Consider the following 22,155-nt stretch of genomic DNA (forward strand, 5'->3'; position numbering starts at 1 on the left):
AATGAAAGGTAGTGGAGAGTATTAAATTTTGAGTCTAAGTACCCGTCGGGCCGCCCCAACGCCAAGACTACCCCAAACAGACATATTGAACGTTCATTTCAATATGGAGCTCAAGTAAAAGGTATTTGGGAGTAGATTTCAAATCTGGCATACGAAATCAGTTTGAAGTATAAAGGGTCACGCCACCCCTCAAAAACGCCGTTAGACCCATTATGATGATATGATACATGGCTGAACCGATTTTCTTAGAATTTTCATAAATTGTGTACGTTTGTCTGAAAGGAAACATGGCTTATATAATTTTTAGCTATCGGGTGGACGCGGACCCTCCCCCTTACCCCAAAAACGCCACCCATATCCGAAAGTGGTCCGATGGGCACAATAAGGGTATCAAACGAAAGGTATTGGAGACCAGAAAACGAATATGGTATTCAAATTTTGGTCCAAGTACCCAGCGGGCCCCCCCAACCCCAAAACTCCTCTAAACAGATATATTCGACGTTCATGTCAATATGGGACTCACATGAAAAGCATTAGGCAGTAGATTTCAAATATGGCATAAAACATTAGGTCTAAGTAATGGGAGGTCGCCCACCCCCAAATACCCCCAAAGGGGCTTAGTAGCTGACCATGGCTATATGGGACTCAAATGAAAGGTAGTAGGGAGTAGATTACGAATATGACATTAAAATTTGCGTTCAAGTCCAGGTGGTGCTTTTCCTCCTAAAGATACGTCAAATGGGTAATTGACCCCTTATGACAATATGGGACTCAAATAAAAGATATTTGAGAGTAGGAAACGAATTCGATATCCAATTTTGAACCTAGGTGTATGGGGGGATATGAAGTTCAGTTTAGGAGGTGGTGTAGAGTGTCACCCCCTAAATTGAACTTCATATAAACTGAACTTCATATCCGAAACAACGGCATTTTGGGATAAAGAACGAATTCGATATCTATTTGCAGTGCAAACAACCGGTGGCCGCCCCAGCCCAAAAACACCCTCAAATATGTCCGGTTTGGGTAATGAGAAGTACTTTTTTGGGGAAGGGATAGCACCTCAGACATTTCGACTCAAATATGAATATCAAATTCGTGCTGCACTTCCAAATCCCTTTAATTTGAGCCCCATACTGCCATGGCCGGTAAATATGAACCGTTTGGAGGGTATTTTCGGGCTGGGGCGGCCGTGGCACTATTTACTGAAAATAGATATCAAATTCGTTCTTTATCGGAAATCAAGTTCAGTTTAGGGGGTGCATTAGGGCGTACCCCAAAACACTTGGCTTCAAAATTGGATATCAAATTCGTTTTCTACTCTTAAATACTTTTCATTTGAGTCCCATATTGTCATAGACTTAAACGCAAATTTTAATGTCATATTCGTAATCTACTCCCAAATACCTTTCATTTGAGTCTCATATAGCCATGGTCGGCTAATATGCCCAATTGGGGGTATTTGGGGTTGGGCGACCTCCCATTACTTGGACCTAATATTTTATGCCCTATTTGTACTCTACTGCCTAATACTTTCCATTTGAGTCCCATATTGAGATGAACTTCGAATTTATATGTTTAGAGGAGTTTTGGGGTTGGGAGGGCCCGCTGGGTACTTGGACCAAAATTTGAATACCATATTCGTTTTCTGGTCTCCAATACCTTTCATTTGATGCGTTTTTGGGGTAAGGGGGAAGGTCCGCCTCCACCAGATATCTAAAAATTATAAAGCCTAGGTTTCCTTCCAGACAAACGTACACAATCTATGAAAATTTTAAGAAAATCGGTTCAGCCATGTATCATATAGTCATAATGGGTCTAATGTTGTTTTTGAGAGTTGGCATGACCCCCTATACTTCGATCTGATTTTGTATGCCATATTCGAAATCTACTCCCAAATACCTTTCATTTGAGCCCCATATTCAAATGAACGTCCAATATGTCTGTTTGGGGAAGTTTTGGGGTTGGGGCAGTCCGATGGGTATTTAGACTCAAATTTTAATACCATATTCATATGCTACTCTCCAATACCTTTCATTTGATACCTATGTTGTCCCTAACGGTCCACTTTTGATTTTGGGTTGTGTTTTTTGCATAAGGGGAGGGTCCGTTCCCCTTCCGATATCGAAAAATTTTATATCCTATGTTTCCTTCCAGACCAACCTACACAATATGCGAAAATTTCGAGAAAATCGGTTCTGCCGTTTTTCAGTCTATACGGGAAAAACAAACCGAGTCCCATATATCCGTGATTGGCTAATGTGCCCTTTTTGGGCATTTTTGTGTGGGTGGATTGACCCCCTATACTTCGCCATGAATTTGTATGCCAGATTCGTCATCTACTCCCACATACTTTTCATTTGATATTCATATTGTCCGGATCGGTCCACTTTTGATTTTGAGTGGTGTTTTTGGCTAAAGGGGGAGGGTCCGTCCCCTTCCGAAACCAACAAAATGTAAAGCCTATTTGTACTTCCTGACCATATTCGCAATCTACTCCCCAATACCTTTCATTTCAGCCCCTTTGCATGATTGTCCAAAAAGACCATTTTAGAGGGTTTTGTGGTTTGGGGCGGCCCCCCAGTTACTTAAAGCCAATTTTTAATATGAAATTCGTACTCTACTCCTGAATACCTTTCATTTGAGTCCCATATTGTCCCGATCTGTCCACTTTTATTGTTGGGTAGTACTTTAGGGGTAAGGGGGAGGGTCCGCCCCCCTTCCGATATTACCAAATTATATAGTCTATGTTTCCTTCCAGACCAACCTATACATTTTGTGAGAATTTCAAGGTAATCGGTTCAGCCGTTTTTGAGTCTATACGGAACAAACAAACATAAATTGAATTTTATATATATTGGGTTGCCCAAAAAGTAATTGCGGTTTTTTTAAAAGAAAGTAAATGCATTTTTAATAAAACTTTGAATGAACTTTAATCCAATATACTTTTTTACACTTTTTTTCTAAAGCAAGCTAAAAGTAACAGTTGATAACTGACGGAAGAAAGAATGCGATTACAGAGTCACAAGCTGTGAAGAAATTTGTCAACGCCGACTATATGAAAAATCCGCAATTACTTTTTGGGCAACCCAATACAATTTCGTTGCCATTGAATTTTCATGAATATTTTATGAAAATTAAGATTTTATGGAAAAATTTTCCAACATTTCAAAAACTTTCCCTTGCCATTGCTATTTTATTGCTCCCAACTGTGTTTCAAAGCTCTCCAACTGAGCTCAAAAAAAATTCTCACAACGCCAAAGGCTGGAAAAAGAAAAAGTTCAGAAAAAGTATCAGCGTTACATACGGACATACGCACAGTTTTTAGGCCACAAATGCAGTGGAGCAAAAGTACGTCAGGAATTGAAAATAAATGTTAGTGTTGCTAGTTTTACATGTTCAGGCGCAAGATAGAGTGCCGTCGCCATAGCATCAGCAGCAAAAGTAACAACGGCAGCATTATCAGTTTGAGCAACAAAAGCATTCTACTCAATGTCACTGCCGCTTTTTGAAATGAAACAAAATTAAAAAAAACAAAAAAATGAACCCTCATCGGAAGGTGGTGTCCACTGACTGTTATGTCGAGTGAGTCGAAGTTGTAAATAATGACCAGAATGGGGTGTTACTGATATACTGTCTCGCAGAATGCCCACTGAAGGTCCAGCTAGCTGACAACAACAATTGTAGGATGTAGGCATGTTGTAGCAACAACAGCAAGTAGCATAACAACAACAACAAAACACCATCAACAACATGGAAGTAAATGTTGTTTGAAGCATCACCATCATCATCATCATCTTCCACCACCACCCATTCAAGGTTGGTTGAGTAGCCATCCGCCGCCGCCTATGTTGAGGGATTCTGCAAGACGCCGCCGCCGCCGCCGCCGACAACGATTACTACGACAACGATTGTTAATGGTTGTGATTGTTATGGGCTGCTGTTTGATTGATGTTCGATTGTTGTTTTGGCATTTGTAAAATGTTCTTTTAATTTTACAGTCCTCAGTTGTTGGTGGTGGTGCACTTGCAAAAACCGCATGCCATGACACGATGGACATCTGTGTCAAGGAGGCCACATGTCCGCCCGTGACTCTGAACGCCTGGTTTCGAATCGTGGCGAGACCATTAGAAAAAATTTTCAGTGGTGATTTTCCCCTCCTAATGCTGGCTAGATTTGTGAGGTTCTATGCCATGTGAAACTTCTCTCCAAAGAGGTGTCGCACTGCGGCACGCCGTTCGGACTCGGCTATAAAAAGGAAGGGCCCCTTATCATTGTCATCAAGTTTAAGCTCAATGATAAGGGGCCTCCTTTTTATAGCCGAGTGCGAACGGCGTGCCGCAGTGCGACACCTCTTTGGAGGGAAGTTTCACATGGCATAGTACCTCACAAATCTTGCCAGCATTAGGAGGGGAAAAACACCGCTGAAAAATTGTTCTAATGGTCTCGCCAGGATTCGAACCCAGGCGTTCAACGTCATAGGCGGACATGTGGCCTCCTTGACACAGATGTCGAGCGTGTCATGGCAAGCGGTTTTTGCAAGTGCCGCAGTGCGACACTCCTTTGGAGATAAGTTTCACATGGCATAGTACCTCACAAATCTTGCCAGCATTAGGGGGGGGAAACCACCGCTGAAAATTTTTTCTAATGGTCTCGCCAGGATTCGAACCCAGGAGTTCAACGTCATAGGCAGACATGCTAACCTCTGCGCTACGGTGGCCTCCATAGGCCGATCTACTGATTTTAAGTTCTGGGCCCTTAATAGGCGCATTTAGTACCCAATTTTGATGAAATTTTAAATCGAGAGTTATTTGAGACCGAGATGTTCCAATTTTCAGCATATTTGGGCATTGGGGAAAATTTTGTTCAAAGATTCCAAAAAAAGGAGAATTGGTTGCAGGTAACACAGAAATCAAATACTCCCAGTGTACCTTAGATCTTTTTCATGTTCTCCCATACATCACTAAACACAACAACAGCCAGCAGCATCCTGCTTAGAGAGCATGTAACAAACACATGTTGCATGTTGCCATTGTTGCTGTTACCTGTCTTGTGAAACATTAAAATTTCAAATGATCAGTTTTCAGTTGCAGTTTTTTTGTGGCCTTGTTCTCCCTCTCTCTCTCTCAGACTGAATGGATAAGTTTTTGGCTCATTCCAGTTACAGGAGTATAAATCGGTAGAGTTTTTGTTTTTCTTTTCGTTTTGCCCAGCAGCCGCTGCTCTGTGCTTTTTTTTTGCTCTTTTTTTGTCTACAGTCTAGGGGGAAACATGGCATTTATGCCAACACAAAACATGCCATAATATCACATCTAATTAATGTTAGATGACATATGAAAACATGTTGCATAATTTAGAGCGCCCATTGTGGAGATATATGAGGCAAAAAACCTCAAATATCTCTGAAATGAAATGCAATCGTTTGGCTGAGTGGTGAACCCAAGATTGCTCTCTTCCAACTGCTGTTAACCGATTTTCAAAATCAACACTTTAAACAGAAGTTGGCTGCCGCTGCTGCTGCTGCCCCTATATCCATGATGGTGGTTTGCTCACGTTGCAAGTGTTCTTTTTCAGCACGTTGCAAGTGTTTCTTGTGGTGCAGTCAGTGGACTGAAATATGTCACCTGACAAATATTCGCATATTTGTCTCAAATTACGCATGCGCGGCGCAGTCAGTGGTCTTTGTTTCTATCCGCCAGTAATGTTGGCATTGGGGCGATACTTATCGCACAAAACAGCTGCAAGGCATGTGAAATTTATAGAGGAAAACGAAGGGTAGAGGAAAGCAATTTGTTTTCAAGTTTTTTTTGTTGGGATATTTTCAAGGAATATTCAAAAGTCTCAATGATTCTCCAAAGTATCTTAGCCAGTAATCGACTTGCTGGGTACTCTGAAAGACTAAGCCAGAAAAAGTGTGCAAAGTTCGGCTGGGCGAAACTTTGGAACCATGGTGGTGGGTTTACTGCTAAATATTTGTACAAAACTAGCTGCCCGCTCCACTGCGCCTTCTTTTACTTCATATGGAACAAAATTTTCCTTGGAATATTTATTTTCAACAATTAAAGAGCTTTTAGTCAAATACCATGCTACGAATATAGTATAGGGTTGCCCAACAAGTAATTGCGGATTTTTCATATAGTCGGCGTTGACAAATTTTTTCACAGCTTGTGACTCTGTAATTGCATTCTTTCTTCTGTCAGTAATCAGCTGTTACTTTTAGCTTGCTTTAGAAAAAAAATGTAAAAAAGTATATTTGATTAAAGTTCATTCTAAGTTTTATTAAAAATGCATTTACTTTCATTTAAAAAATCCGCAATTACTTTTTGGGCAACCAATATATCGCTTGACCAACAGTTTAACAATAAAAGTGCCTTTCTACGAATCCCATATGATCTTTATTGGTCCACGAAATTAAGTTTCGATGTAAGGTGTACTCCATTTTTAAAATATTTTATTTCAGCCCGATATTCTTATGATGTCAGATTTAGGAGTGTTTTCGGGGGTGAGGTGGTCCCCCAAATACTTGGTCCAACAATTGAACATCAGATATGTTTTCTAAGCCGAAATACCTTTCATTTGAGTCCCATATTGGCGTGATTGATTTGGTATCCCAACTTCGGATAGGGTACCTAGGGGGAGCGGCTCACCTCAATTCATACCAAATATATATATACACCAATCACGACAATATGGGACTCAAATGAAAGGTATTTAAGATTAGAAAACGTATCTGATAATCAATTGTCGGACCAAGTTTTTGGGGGCATTAAATTTTTTGATATCTGAAGAGGGAGCGGACCCTCCCCCTTACCCTAATTTTCAGAAACTCCAGATCTCGGAGATGGGCGGTGCAATATAATCGCAATTTTGTATGCTCTCCTATAGTAACCTAGAAACAAAAGTTTGGTATCCCAATTTCGTATAGGGTACCTAGGGGGAGCGCCCTACCTCAAAACCTAGCATCCATATATTTAGACCAATCACGACAATATAGGACTCAAATGAAAGGCATTTAAGATTAGAAAACGTATCTGATAATCAATTGTCGGACCAAGTTTTTGGGGGCATTAAATTTTTTGATATCTGAAGGGGGAGCGGACCCTCCCCCTTAGCCTAATTTTCAGAAACGCCAAATTTCGGAGATGGGCGGTGCAATTTAATCGCAATTTTGTATGCTCTCCTATAGTACCCCTAAAATAAAAATTTGGTATCCAAATATCGGATGGGGTACTTAGGGGGCCGCCCCACCCTAAACCCTACAAAACATATACTTACCCCAATCACGACAATATGGGACTCAAATGAAAGGTATTTAAGATTAGATAACGTATCTGGTATGTCAATTGTCGGACCCCAAAACACCCCTAAATCGGGCATATTTATAGACCATGGCAATATGAGACTTAAATGAATGGTATTTGCGAGTTAAATACGAATCTGATATCCAAATTTGGGACAAAGTTTCCGGGGGTCCACCCCTTCCTCAAAACACCCCTCAAACAGGACTTATTTACTGACCATGGCAATATGGGGCTTATAAAAAGGAATTTGAGTATAGAATACGAATCTCATATCCAGATGCGGGCCAAGTGTTTGAAGGGCCGCCTATCCCCAAAAACATCTCTAAAAGAAGACACATTTATGACCATAGCAATATGGGGCTCAAATGAATGGGCATTGGAGGTAATGAACGAATCTTATATCAATGTTCGGGAAAAGTGTCTATGGGGCCACCCCACCCCCACAGCACCACCCAAATAGGAAGTATTTGCGGACCATTGCAATATGAGGCTCAAATAGGAGGTATTTTAGAGTAGAACACGAATCTGCATATATTTTCAAAGCCAAGTCACTGAGTGGCCGCCCCATCCCCCGAAACACCCCCCAACCCTGTCATGTTTGCCGATTATGGAAAAATGGAGCTCAAATGAAGGGTATTTGGGAGTGGACAATGAATCTGATATCAACATTTGGGACCCACCACCATAACAACCCCCAAGTAGGACGTATTTGCTCACCAAGACAATTTGGGTCTTCAAGACAGTGGAGCCCGATATTCATAGTTTTTAGGGCCCATACCCCAAACCGGATATAATTGCTGGCTATTTCAATAAGGGGGTTTAAGTGAATGATATTTGAGAATAGAAAACGAATTTGACATCCAATTTTGAGGCCAATGGCAATATGGGGTTCAAATATATGAGAATAGAGCACATTGCTGTTATATTTTCTGGACTTAGTGTTTGGTGGACCACCCCAATTTGCTAAACACCCCTAAATCGGGCATATTTACCGACCATGTCAATGTGGGGCTTAAATGAATGGTATTGGGGGGTAGAGCAAGAATTGATATCCACTTTCGGGGCAATATTCTGGGGGTCTACCCCAATTTTTTTGCTGACCATCGCAATATGGGGCTCAAATAAAGGTATTTGGGAGTAGAATAGGTATTTGATATCCAAATGTAGGACCATGTATTAAGGGCATCACCCCTTCCCCAAAACACCCCCCAAAGGGTAAACAATTTTCGATCATGCCAATATGTGATTCAAATGAGAGGTATTTGGGATTAGAAAACGAATTTGATAACCAATTTTGGGGCCATAGGTTTGGGGGACGCCACATCCTGTAAACTCCTCTTAAAATCTATGGCAATGTGGGGTTAAAATGAATGGTATTTGAGAGAAGAGCACGATACTGATATTTTTTCAGAGACAAGTGTCTGGGGAAGCACCTTTCCCCCGAAAACACCACTAAATCAGACATCATGAGAATATCGGGCTGAAATGAAGTATTTAGAGAATGGAGTACACCTTACATTCAAACTTAAACTCGTAGACCAATAAAGATGGGATTCAGATAAAGGCACTTAATTTGTTAAACTGTTTGTCAAGCGATATACTGTTTTCGTAGCATGGTATTTCACTAAAAGCTCTTTAATTGTCGAAAATAAATATTCCAAGGAAAATTTTGTTCCATATAAAGTAAAAGAAGGCGCAGCGGAGCGGCCCCGGGTCAGCTAGTATTCATATAAAAACCACAAAAAGTACATAACTTCTGAATTTTAAGCGATTGTTTTTAATGAAATGTTGTATGCTTTTTCAAAGTCCACTGCATAATCTCCACCAGATCCCATAATGTCCAAAATAGCTCCAATCATACCAGATATACAACAGGCCACACCGAAGATTAACAAAAACAAATCACGCCATAGATAAATTTTGTAAGGACCAAAATCAGAGGTAAAACGTAGACAAATATCCAAAACGGCTGGAAAAGAAATGCTTAGAATAGTCACAGTAACACAGCCGACCAAAGATAAAATCAAATCGAATTTCGGAATGCAAATGGCAACTAAAACTGCAAAACAGAAAGAAAGAAACCAATGATGAACAAAGTGGGAAGCTAACATATTTATGTAAGAATGTACCTGTCGTCATAACAATGAAACATCTCAAAACTGTCTCACGCCACAAGTGTTGTTCGCTGGGATATTTTGTTGCAGCTCCATTAATCCATAGTATATCCACAATAACATAACATTGAAGAGGATATGTAATGAAAACAGCCAAAATATAAGTGATTGTAATAACTTGAGATAGTCTGCAGAATTTGATAATTGAATTGACATATTAGAGGAAACAAAAGGATCAATCTAATATTGAAGCACTTACATAATATCATCCGGTATATTGAGAGTAATGCTTCCCTCCAAGGCATCACCAAACTTCCAATAGCCCAAAAAGGCAAATAATCCCATGGTCAGGTAATTAATCAACATTCCAGCATTGAGTACACCAAATTTACTTATAAATTGCTTTGGTTTTATCATATCCGATTCTATAGCCAAGAACTAGTATGAAAAAATGCCAAAAATGTTAAAAAGTTTCAAATGGATCATAGTCGGGTGGAAAATATTTGATTCATTTACAAGTAAAAATATACAAAGTTCGGCTGAGTCGAATCTTGAGACCCACCACCATGGAATCTACTGAAAATGTCCTCAAATGCACTTATATTGGGTTGCCCAAAAAGAAATTGCGGATTTTTCATATAGTCAGCGTTGACAAATTTTTTCACAGCTTGTGACTCTGTAATTGCATTCTTTCTTCTGTCAGTTATCAGCTGCTACTTTTAGCTTGCTTTAGAAAAAAAGTGTAAAAAAAGTATATTTGATTAAAGTTCATTCTAAGCTTTATTAAAAATACATTTACTTTCTTTAAAAAAAACCCGCAATTACTTTTAGGGCAACCCAATATATACCAAATTTCTGCCAAATAAGACAAACATTTAAGCATCTAGCGGTCGTAGAAGTCCAATCGGTATATCGGTTTATATGGGAGCATCACTTCCACGGATGTTGGAAGTCATAGCAATACACAAACTACATTTCCAGCCAAATCGAATACAAATTAAGTATTGAGGAGGACAGTGCTAGATCGTCTAAGAATGTGCACACGATCAAGAACATATATTCTCTATAGGGTCGCAGGTCAATATATTGAAGTGCCCAATGGTAGTGGATTAAACAAAAGTTTGCAGAAATTCTGTCCAGAGACAAACGGAATTTTTTCTTTGGAGAAAGTTTGCCAACATTTTGTTGAAGTTTTAGTACCCTTCTGGGTACTACCCTACCCTTTTGGGTACCCTTTTGCCCCCTGGGGCAAAGGGTAGTTAAGTACCTTTTGCTGGAAGAAAGGGTAGTTCTAATATGCCTTTCTAGAGGAAAGGGTAATTGTATTGGGTTGCCCAAAAAGTAATTGCGAATTTTTCATATAGTCGGCGTTGACAAATTTTTTCACAGCTTGTGACTCTGTAATTGCATTCTTTCTTCTGTCAGTTATCAGCTTTTACTTTTAGCTTGCTTTAGAAAAAAAGTGTAAAAAAAAAGTATATTTGATTAAAGTTCATTCTAAGTTTTATTAAAAATGCATTTACTTTCTTTTAAAAAATTCGCAATTACTTTTTGGGCAACCCAATAGTACCCTTTCCTAGGGGAAAGAGTAATTTTTGTACCCTTTCCTGGAAGAAGGGTAGTTTTAGTACTCTTTCACAGGGGAAAGCGTAGTTTAAGTACTCTTTCCCAGGGGAAAGCGTAGTTTAAGTACTCTTTCCTAGGGGAAAGAGTAGTTTTAGTACTCTTTCCTAGGGAAAAACGTAGTTTTGGAACTCTTTCCCAGCGGAAAGCGTAGTTTCGGTACTCTTTCCTAGGGAAAAGCGTAGTTTTAGTACTCTTTCTCATGAGAAAGTGTAGTTTTAGTACTCTTCCCTAGGGGAAAGTGTACTTTAAGTACACTTTCCCAGGGAAAAGCGTGGTTTTAGTACTCTTTCTTTGGCGAATTCATAGTTTTAGTACTCTCTCCTATGTGAAAACGTAGTTTTAACACTCTTTCCCAGAGGAAAGCCTAGTTTTAGTACTCCTTCCTAGGGGAAAACGTAGTTTTAGTACTCTTTCCTAGAGGAAAGTGTAGTTTAAGTACTCTTTCCCAGGAGAAATGGTAATATTTGTACCCTTTCCTCGAAGGATGGGTAGTTTTAGTGTCCTCAGCTAGGGGAAAGGGTAGCTTGAGTATCCTTTCCTCGAAGAAAGGGTAGATTTAGTGCCCCTATCTAGGGGAAAGGGTAGCTTTAGTATCCCTTCCCAAGGGAAAGTGTAGTTTTGGAAAAGGGTAATTTTTCCTAGGGGAAAGGGTAATTTTTGTACCCTAATCTAGAGGAAAGTACCCTTTCCTAGGGGAAAGGGTAATTTTAGTACTCTTTCCTCGAAGAAAGGGTAGTTTTAATACTCTTTCCCAGGGAAAAGCGTAGTTTTAGTACTCTTTCCTATGAAAAAGTGTAGTTTTAGTACTCTTTCCTAGAGGAAAACGTAGTTTTAGTACTCTTTCCCAGGGAAAAGCGTAGTTTTAGTACTCTTTCTTAGGCGAATTCATAGTTTTAGTATTCTCTCCTATGTGAAAACGTAGTTTTAACACTCTTTCCCAGAGGAAAGCCTAGTTTCCTTCCTAGGGAAAACGTAGTTTTAGTACTCTTTCCTAGGGGAAAGCGTAGTTTAAGTACTCTTTCCCAGGAGAAATGGTAATATTTGTACCCTTTCCTCGAAGGATGGGTAGTTTTTGTGTCCTCAGCAAGGGGAAAGGGTAGCTTTAGTATCCTTTCCTCGAAGAAAGGGTAGATTTAGTGCCCTTAGCTAGGGGAAAGGGAAGCTTTAGTATCCTTTCCTAGAGGAAAGGGTAGTTTAAGTATCCTTTACTAGGGGAAAGCGTAGTTTTTCTTTCTTAGGGGAAAACTATGCTTTCCCCTAAGAAAGAAAAACTACTTTAGTACTCTTTCCTAGAAGAAATGGTAGTTTTAGTACTCTTTCCTAGGGGAAAGCGTACTTTTAGTACTCTTTCCTAGGGGAAAGCGTACTTTTAGTACTCTTTCCAAGGGGAAAGCGTACTTTTAGTACTCTTTCCTAGGGGAAAGCGTACTTTTAGTACTCTTTCCTAAGGGAAAGCGTACTTTTAGTACTCTTTCCCAGGGAAAAACGTAGTTTTACTATTCTTTCTTAGGCGAAATCATAGTTTTAGAACTCTCTCCTATGTAAAAACGTAGTTTTAACACTTTTTTCCTAGGGGGAAAACGTAGTTTTAGTACTCTTTCCTAGGGGAAAGCGTAGTTTAAGTACCCTTTGCTAGGAGAAATGATTATATTTGTACCCTTTCTTTGAAGAAAGTGTAGTTTTAGTACCCTCAGCTAGGAAAGAGGGTAGCTTTAGTATCCTTTCCTCGAAAAAAGGGTAGCTTTAGTGCCCTTAGCAAGGGGAAAGGGTATTTTTAGTATTCCTTCCCAAGGGAAAGCGTAGTTTTAGTAACTTTTCCTAGGGGAAAGGGTAATTTTAATACCCCTTTAGTACTCTTTCCTCAAAGAAAGTGTAGTTTTGGTGCCCTTAGATAGGGAAAAGGATAGCTTTAGTATCCTTTCCTAGGGGATAGGGTAGTTTTAGTACCCTTTACCAGGGGAAAGTTCTGGTATACTTTCTTAGGGGAAAGCATAGTTTTAGTATTCTTTCCTATAAGAAATGGTAGTTTTAGTACTCTTTCCAAAGGCAAGGATTCTTTTTTTTAGTAGTCTTTACCAGGGGAAAGCGTAGTTTTAGTATTCCTTCTTAGGGGAAAGCATAGTTTTAGTACTCTCTCCTATGGTAAAACATAGTTTTAACAATCTTTCCCAGAGGAAATGGTAGTTTTAGTACTCCTTCCTAGGGGAAAACGTAGTTTTAGTACTGTTTCCTAGGGAGAAGCGTAGTTTTAGTACTCTTTGCCAGCTAGGGAAAAGGGTAGCTTTAGTATCCTTTCCGATGGGAATGCGTAGTTTTAGAGCCTTTTCCTAGGAGAAAGGCAAAGTTTTGTACCCTAATCTAGAGGAAAGGGTAGTTTTAGTACCATTTCCTAGGGGAAAGGGTCATTTTAGTACTCTTTTCTCGAAGAAAGGGTAATTTTAGTACTCTTTCCTCGAAGAAAGAGTAATTTTAGTACTCTTTCCTCGAAGAAAGGGTAGTTTTTGTGTCCTTAACTAGGGGAAAGGGTAGCTTTAGTATCCTTTCCTAGGGGAAAGGGTAGTTTAAGTATCCTTTACCGGGGGAAAGTGTAGTTTTAGTATTCCTTCTTAGGGGAAAGCATAGTTTTAGTACTCTTTCCTAGAAGAAATAGTAGTTTTAGTACTATTTTCTAGGGAAAAGCGTTGTTTTAGTATTCTTTCTTAGGCGAAAGCATAGTTTTAGTACTCTCTCCTATATGAAAACGTAGTTTTAACACTCTTTCCCAGAGGAAAGCCTCGTTTTAGTACTCCTTCCTAGGGGAAAACGTAGTTTTAGTACTCTTTCTTAGGGGAAAGCTTAGTTTAAGTACTCTTTCCCAGGAGAAATGGTGATATTTGTACCCTTTCCTGAAAAAATGAGTAGTTTTGGTATCCTTAATTAGGGGAAAGGGTTTTGATACCTTTTACCGGGGGAATGTTTTAGTATTCTTTCCTAGGGGAAAGCGTACTTTTAGTACTCTTTCCTAGGGAAAAGCTTAGTTTTAGTACTCTCTCCTAGGGAAAGCGTACTTTTAGAACTCTTTCCTAGGGGAAAGCGTAGTTTTAGTACTCTTTCCTAGGTGAAAGCGTAGTTCTGGTACTCCTTCCTAGGAGAAGTGTAGTTTTAGTACTCTTTCCTAGGGAAAAGCGTAGTTTTACTACTCTTTTCTATGTGAAAGCGTAGTTTAGTACTCTCTCTTTTAGAAGAAAGCCTAGTTGTGGTTCAAATTTTTTCCAGAGGAAAACGTAGTTTTAGTACTCTTTCCTATGAGAAAGTGTAGTTTTAGTACTCTTTCCCAGAAGAAATTGTAGTTTTAGTATTCTTTCGTAGGGAAAAGCCTAATTTTAATACTCTTTCCTAGGGGAAGCGTAGTTTTAGAACTCTTTCCTAGGGGAAAGCATAGTTTTAGTACTCTGTCCCAGGGGATAGCGTAGTTTTAGTACTCTTTGCTATGGAAGGCATAGTTTAAGTACTCTTTCCCAGGCAAAAGCGTAGTTTTAGTACTCTTTTCTTGGGGAAAAACCTAGTTTTAGTACTCTTTCCTAGGGGAAAGCGTAGTTTTAGTACTCTTTCCTAGAAGAAAGCTTAGTTTTAGTACTCTTTCCTAGGGGAAAGCGTAGTTTTGGTACTCTTTCGTAAGGTAAAGGGAAGTTTTAGTACCCTTTCCTATGGGAAAGGGAAGTTTTTGTTCCTTTTCCTATGGGTAGTTATAATACCCTTTCCTAAGAGAAAGTATATTTTTAGTACTCTTTCCTAAGAGAAAGGATAGTTTACACCTTTCCTAGAGAAAGGGTAGTTTTAGTACACTTTCCTAAGGGAATTGATAGTTTTAGAACTCTTTCCCAGGGCAAAGCGTAGTTTTAGTATTTTTCCCAGAGGCAGGGGTATCGTTTATACAAAAAGCCCAAAAGGGTCTTGGAAATAGCATATTACTAGATTATACCTGGGCGCCAAAACGTTTATCCAGAGAAAACTGAAATCATCCTATTTACTATAAATGGGAAGATTGGCCTAGTCCAGAAGCCATGTTTCCTCAACAGAGCGAATTTGATATCCGTAAGGGAAAATATTTGGGAGTGATCTTTGACAGAAAACTGAACTGTAGCGCATTGAGAAGGCCCACATATGCTATGATGGAGGAGTGCTCCAAGAGCGGTACGGAATGCGATAATTGATCTGAAACATTTGCAATTGAGTATTGAGGACTGCCCTCAGGCATTCGTTTGTTCTTCGCAAGGTCGCTGGCATGGGACGACGACGAGGCCTTGACGACGCCACGGACTTTATGTCCGCCCAAAATTTCTTTGATGGCGATCTGGAGGTTATCTTCCTGGTGACGGAGCTTTGGGCTCTGGTCGTCCCGCCCTTCTTGGGTCCCTCAAGCTATATAGGACACCTGGGCAGCGGTTTATGTTAAATTCCTAGGAATTAGGCAAATATATAGACTCCTGGAGGGGTGTAGTGTCTTTCAGCCTGAGCTGTTTGCGATTCTCAGAGCCTTGGATGTGATCCTGAGTCTGGTGCGGCAGTCTTGTGGGACTGTGTGGACAGTCAGGTAGTGCTGACTGTCCGAGTCTTATGAAATCAAGCCTTGTCGAGAGATGGAAGGAGCGCCTCGAACGCTTGGGGACTAGGTCAGGACGTGCTAAAAAGGGCTCGGAACAAATCCTGGATGGAATTCTGCAGCTCCTTGGAGCCTACATCAGATGCCTGCCTTTACGCTTAAGAAGGTCCTATACTCGAAACCTATTTCTAACTACTAAATTTCCCATAAACATTCCATTAAGAAACGGGGGATACTTCTCTCATATCAATGAGTGCAGTCCGATTAATGTTTAAGCTCAATGATGAGGAGCCTCCTTTCCTATGCCGAGTCCAAACGGCGTGCCCTAAAGCGACACCACTTGGTAGAGAATTTTTAATATGGCAGTATACCTTACAAATGTAGCCAGCATTAGTAAAGGGAAAACCACCGCTGAAAATTTTTCTGATGTTCGCGCCGGGATTTGAACCCAGGCACTCGGCGTCATAGGCGGAAATGCAAAACTGTGCACCACGGTGGCCTCCAAGCCTTCTGGAAGCATATTGCAAATTTTGCCCCAGAAAATTCCGCTAAGGAATAGAAGCAAACTTCTCACATATCAATGAGTGCAGTCCGATTCAAGTTTTAAGCTCAATGATGTGGTGCCTCCTTTTTATAGCCGAGTCCGTCAGCGTTAGCCGCAGTGCGAACCCTCTTTGGAGAGAAGTTTTACATGGCATAGTACCTCACAAATGTTGCCAGCATTAGGAGGGGGAAAACCACCGCTGAAAATTTTTTCTGAGCGTCATAGGGGGACATGCTAACCTCTGCGCTATGATGATCCCCGCTTTCAAGTACTCTGGGAAAAACCAAGCCAGCCCTCCCACAATGGAGACTCCAGACAGTGTCCTATGGAGGGAGATTCAAGTCGGAACAGGAACGAATGAAGCGCGCACGGCCCCTGAGTCTTCATGGAGGACTGTGACTTCCAAAACGAGGCCACAGCCATCACGGTAGGGGAAAATGATCGCTGAGAATGCTAAGGAGCCGCCCTCTTACGCCGGAATGGCAAGGAAGCACAACAGAGATGAGCTGACTTATGCAGTCATCAATATCGGCAGTGCATCCGGTAGGATTTCACCAGATTATCTGTCCCAAGAGGAGGATCTGTTTAACGAGCGAATTGGAACTCTGTAGGGGGCGCACTCATACAAACGATGAGCTGTGAGTATAGAGGGGACATCTTTACCCTGCGTTTTGCGGAATGTATTGATACCATCGAACAGCTCGTCAGAGGTATCCACGCTCCCTGGGAGGGCGCAACCTTTCTTCAACCTTACCTAACCTAATAAAATGCTTGTTTTTGCGAATTGTGGAGTTTGTACTTACCACACCAAGCGAGGAACATCCAAATAAAATTGTTCCCACAAATAGAGGCATTTCGGCCAAATCATTTATAGCTTCTCTTTCCTCCAAAGCGGGCATGTCTCCATCGACTATTATGTAGCCCATAATGGCAATAAGGGCTGAAAACACAGACCTGGTCATTATTTTTACTTATAAAAACCTATTGTCCAGAATACAAACCCGAAAAAAGCAAAACATTGGCCAAAGCACTAAAAGGGACCAAGGCCTTCAATCGGCGTATCATAAAAATCATGGTGAGTGGTATAATCTCGAGACACATTATCAGACGGCTATCCAGCTCAATGGACCAATAGTGCTCCAATAGTTTATTGACACTATCGGCAATGAAGACAACATAGACAGAACCAACGCCAAAATAAAATCCCAGCATGAAAAATAAAACAAAATATCTGCCAAAAGAAAAACGGATCTTAAAGAGACTCCCCTCTTTGGGCTAAACATCTGAACCTACTCAGCTATTACACGATTGCGATGTAACCATTCAGGACCTTCCATTAGACCCTCACACATGGCCTTCTGAAAGGACATATAGGGCACTTGACGTCTGCGACTAACTTCCACCATGCCTCGTATGAGTATGTGCACCGATATGGTCATGATGGCCACCACAGCGGCCGATGCCAGGAAACCCATGAGCCAGCCCACATTTCTAAAGGCCAAGGGGCTAGCCAGTATGCCAGTGCCAAAGAGACATTTCACCATATTCATAAAAGCGCCGCAATAGCTAACGGGAAGAATTTTTGCCATTAGACTTTCCTTCATTGCTATGTCAATTACTTACCCCAAATTTTTGGTTTCACGGTTTCGATAGGGATCATAATCCATTTTTAGTTTCTTGGTAGGTAGCTCAATAAAAAAAAAAGTTGGAGAAGAAATAAATTTGCCAGATATGCCGGATGAATATTGAAAATAAAATGAAAAGAAAATCAAACACCAATTTTAAGGCTTTTTTCAAAACAATGAGGTGTAGAAATACTTTCTAAGAAGAGTAGATATCAAACCAGAGTTGCCAGGAAGTTTTTTTTTACGAAAAGTAGCCTCGGATTTAGTTCTATCTATGGAGTGCGGGACAACATCCGCCTACATAGCGGCTTGTCCGGCTGATGGAATAGAAATCTAGGAAATATCGGAGAATATGCATGAAGGACGTTTATGGCGACCGGTTAAGGTAATTGAGGGGAGCTATGGGAGGTCTATCGAAATAAGTTGAGAGTCTATAATGCTATGATTTTTATAATTTGACATTATTCAGGACTGTTTTTATTTAACACAATTCACGAATTTATTTGGGCTCACAAGCTTAGACTTGTAGCACACGAGTCGTTTTGCCCTCATAAATTGTTAAGGAAAAACAAGTAAAAGCGTGCTATGTTCGGCTGGGCCGAATCTTATATACCCTCCACCATGGATCGCATTTGTCGAGTTCTTTTCCCGGCATCTCTTCTTAGGCAAAAAAGGATATAAGAAACGATTTGCTCTGCTATTTGAGCGATATTAAGATAGGGTCCGGTTTGGACCACAATTCAATTATATGTTTGAGACCAGTGTTAAATGTCAGCCTTTGGGCGCTCAAGAAGTAAAATAGAGAGATCGATTTATATGGGAGCTGTATCGGGCTAAAGACCGATTCAGACCACAATAAACAAGCATGTTGATGGTGATGAGAGGATCAGTCGTACAAAATTTCAGGCAAATCGGATAATAATTGCGCCCACTAGAGGCTCAAGAAGTCAAGATCCCAGATCGGTTTATATGGCAGCTATATCAGGTTATGAACCGATTTGAACCTTATTTGACACAGTTGTTGAAAGTAAGAATAAAATATGTCATGCAAAGTTTCAGCCAAATCGGATTAGAATTGCGTACTCTGGAGGCTCAAGAAGTCAAGACCCCAGATCGGTTTATATGACAGCTATGTCAGGTTATGAACCGATTTAAACCATACTTGGCACAGTTGTTGAATATTGTAACAAAATGCTTTGTGCAAAAATTCATTCAAATTGGATAAGTAGTATTGCGCCCTGTAGAGGCTCAAGAAGTCAAGACCCAAGATCGGTTTATATGACAGCTATATCAGGTTATGGACCGATTTGAACCGTACTTGGCACAGTTGTTAGATATCATAACAAAACACGCTGTGCAAAATTTCATTCAAATTGGATAAGAATTGCGCCCTGTAGAGGCTCAAGAAGTCAAGACCCAAGATCGGCTTATATGACAGCTATATCAGGTTATGAACCGATTTGAACCATACTTGGCACAGTTGTTGGATATCATAGCAAAACACGTCGTGCAAAATTTCATTCCAATCGGATAAGAATTGCGCACTCTAGAGGCTCAAGATCTCAAGACCCCAGATCGGTTTATATGGCAGCTATATCAGGTTATGAACCGATTTGAACCTTATTTGACACAGTTGTTGAAAGTAAGAAAAAAATACTTCGTGCAAAAATTCATTCAAATTGGATAAGAATTGCGCCCTGTAGAGGCTCAAGAAGTCAAGACCCAAGATCGGTTTATATGACAGCTATATCAGGTTATGGACCGATTTGAACCGTACTTGGCACAGTTGTTAGATATCATAACAAAATACTTCGTGCAAAAATTCATTCAAATTGGATAAGTATTGCGCCCTCTAGAGGCTCAAGAAGTCAAGACCCAAGATCGGTTTATATGGCAGCTATATTAGGTTATGGACCGATTTGAACCATACTTGGCACAGTTGTTGGATATCATGACAAAACACGTCGTGCAAAATTTCATTCCAGTCCGATAAGAATTACGCACTCTAGAGGCTCAAGAAGTCAAAACCCAAGATCGGTTTATATGGCATCTATATCAAAACATGGACCGATATGGCACATTTACAATACCAACCGACGTACACTAATAAGAAGTATTTGTGCACAATTTCAAGCGGCTAGCTTTACTTCTTCGGAAGTTAGCGTGCTTTCGACAGACAGACAGACGGACGGACATGGCTAGATCAACATAAAATGTCGCGAGGATCAAGAATATATATACTTTATGGGGTCTAAAACGAATATTTCGAGTAGTTACAAACAGAATGATGAAATTAGTGTACCCCCTATCCTATGGTGGAGGGTATAACAGGTAAAAGCGTGCCAAGTTCGGCCGGGCCGAATCTTGGGAACCCACCACCATGAATTCTGCTAAAATATGGGAGCTATATAGACCGAATTGGACCGTACTTGGCGCAGTTGTTAAGGGTCATAACAGATCACCATATACACAATATCATCCAAATCGGAAAAAAAGCCTCGGGCGCATCGGGAGATCGGTTGATATGGGAGCTATATCATGTTCTTGCCAGATTTGAACCGTACTTGGCACAGTTGTTGGAAGTCAATATAGAACACTATGTGCAAAATTTCAGCCAACTAGGACACAGATTGCGGCTTCCAGGGGCTCAAGAAGTCTAATCGGGAGATTGGTTTATATGAGAGCTATATCAGGTTCATGACCGATTTGAACCGTACACGGCACAGTTATCGTAAGTCATAACAGAATACTTTGTGCAAAATTTCAGCCAAATCGGACAAATATTGCGACTTCCAGGGTCAAGTCAAGAAGTCAAATCGAGAGATCGGTTTATATGGCAGCTATATCAAAATCTTAATCGATATGGCCCGATTCCCAACGAGCTACATCAATCTAAAGTATCTGTGTAAAATTTCAGGCGGCTAGCTCTACGTGATCGATCGCTATCGTGATTTCGATAGACGGACGGACACGGCTAGATCGGCGCAAAATTTCGAGACTATTAAGAATATATATACCTAAGGGAATCCTAGATTAATATTTGGAGGTCTTACTCACGGAATGATTAGATTAGTATACCCCCATCCTATGGTGGTGGATATAGCAAGCCGTTTTACACCACAACTGTGGTACAGGGTATTGTAGGTTAGGTTAGGTTGAAAAGAGGGTGCAGATTTGAATCCGCCCCATGCCACTATGGACATACACCTAAGCCAGTAATCGGCTTGTTATGCTCTCTTAAAAACTATAAAGTAACCTAAATGAGCTCGTAGTCCTATGTGTCCCGTTATGATACCAATAACTATACTGACCTTCTTCTAGCTTCCTTTCAGTAATAGCCTCGTCTTTTCACGATCTGGACCTCCCCCATAGGATTTTCGTTGCATGCGCATTCGTCGCCCACTCCCTTATCGCGGACTGCATCGACCCGAAAGGCTTCGGGTTAACCAGGTTTATTGACGGCAGTCCTCTGGCCTCCACTGCCAAATCGTCTGCCCTTCACATCTCCCCTTACTCCGTTATGGCCCGGCACCCAAACGATGCGGATTTTCCCATCCTCCAAGAAGACGTTAATATCCTTCTTACACTGCAAGACTGTTCGTGACCTTACCGTCCTGGTTGTTATTGCCCTTATGGCAATTTTACTGTCGGTAAAGATGTTCACACTCGACGTTCTCGCATTAGCACCACACTGCTTCAAGCATTCCGTAATCGCTCGAATGACCGCCTGCAGGGTCATATTATGGTCAGGCAGTCTAAAACAGATCTCTGTTCTTGGGTTCTCAATGTATACCCCCAGGCCCACTTTGTCCTCCTACTTTGATCCATCCGAGTAACATGATCTTCCAGATGGCAATACCTGGGGTTCCGTTAATCCAAGACTGTGTCGGTGTCAGCAGTGCCTCGTACTCGACTTCAAGGTTCATCTCAGGTATCCGAGCGGAAACCTCTTCCCTTCCTTCCAGGTTTCCTATCGTCGCCTCGATTATACCGCGATGGCATGAGCTGCTCCCATCCTCAATCCATTCCTCCCACTTAATCAGTATGTCAATGGGTCGGATATCTAGAATAGTCTTCAGTGCCCTAGTGGTCGTGGTAGTCATCACTCCGCCTATGCCAAGGCAACATGTTCTCCGAACTTGTTGTATGGTCCTAGGATTCAGGCCCCATTTCGTGCCTACGGTGCGTCTACATAGCGCCCAACATCTGTGAGCCTTCTCAGGGTATTGTTGCATAGTGCATTTGTTTGTCACACCCAGAAGGAAGAGAGTTAGAACCATTGATTAGTACACCGATCGACTCAGAATTACTTTCTGATTCGATTTAGCCATGTCCGTCTGTCTGTCCGTCTGTCCATGTTAATTTG

At 40.9% G+C, this 22,155-nt stretch overlaps 1 protein-coding gene across 1 annotated transcript; it reads right to left on the bottom strand.

The window, feature by feature from the left end:
- Positions 1-9,044: 9,044 nt before the first annotated feature.
- Positions 9,045-17,924, bottom strand: LOC106083519 (proton-coupled amino acid transporter-like protein CG1139). Its single transcript, XM_013246603.2, has 7 exons — positions 17,788-17,924; positions 17,458-17,730; positions 17,166-17,395; positions 16,968-17,104; positions 9,672-9,850; positions 9,428-9,600; positions 9,045-9,357 (listed from the first exon to the last, which is right to left on the bottom strand). Exons 1-7 carry the CDS (start codon positions 17,829-17,831, stop codon positions 9,062-9,064), a joined length of 1,332 nt encoding a protein of 443 aa, XP_013102057.2. The 5' UTR covers positions 17,832-17,924; the 3' UTR covers positions 9,045-9,061.
- Positions 17,925-22,155: the final 4,231 nt, after the last annotated feature.

This window comes from Stomoxys calcitrans, chromosome 1, assembly GCF_963082655.1.
Source record: "Stomoxys calcitrans chromosome 1, idStoCalc2.1, whole genome shotgun sequence".
NCBI lineage: Eukaryota > Metazoa > Arthropoda > Insecta > Diptera > Muscidae > Stomoxys > Stomoxys calcitrans.

Bases quoted from the DNA above. Each gene is read 5' to 3' on its own strand.
- LOC106083519 (XM_013246603.2), bottom strand. From the start codon at position 17,831: ATGGATTATGATCCCTATCGAAACCGTGAAACCAAAAATTTGGG. The intron at 17,396-17,457 runs GTAGGTTCAGAT...TTCTTTTGGCAG, and splicing joins CGCAATCGTGTAATAGCTGA to ATATTTTGTTTTATTTTTCA. The intron at 9,358-9,427 runs GTACATTCTTAC...TCTGTTTTGCAG, and splicing joins TTTCATTGTTATGACGACAG to TTTTAGTTGCCATTTGCATT.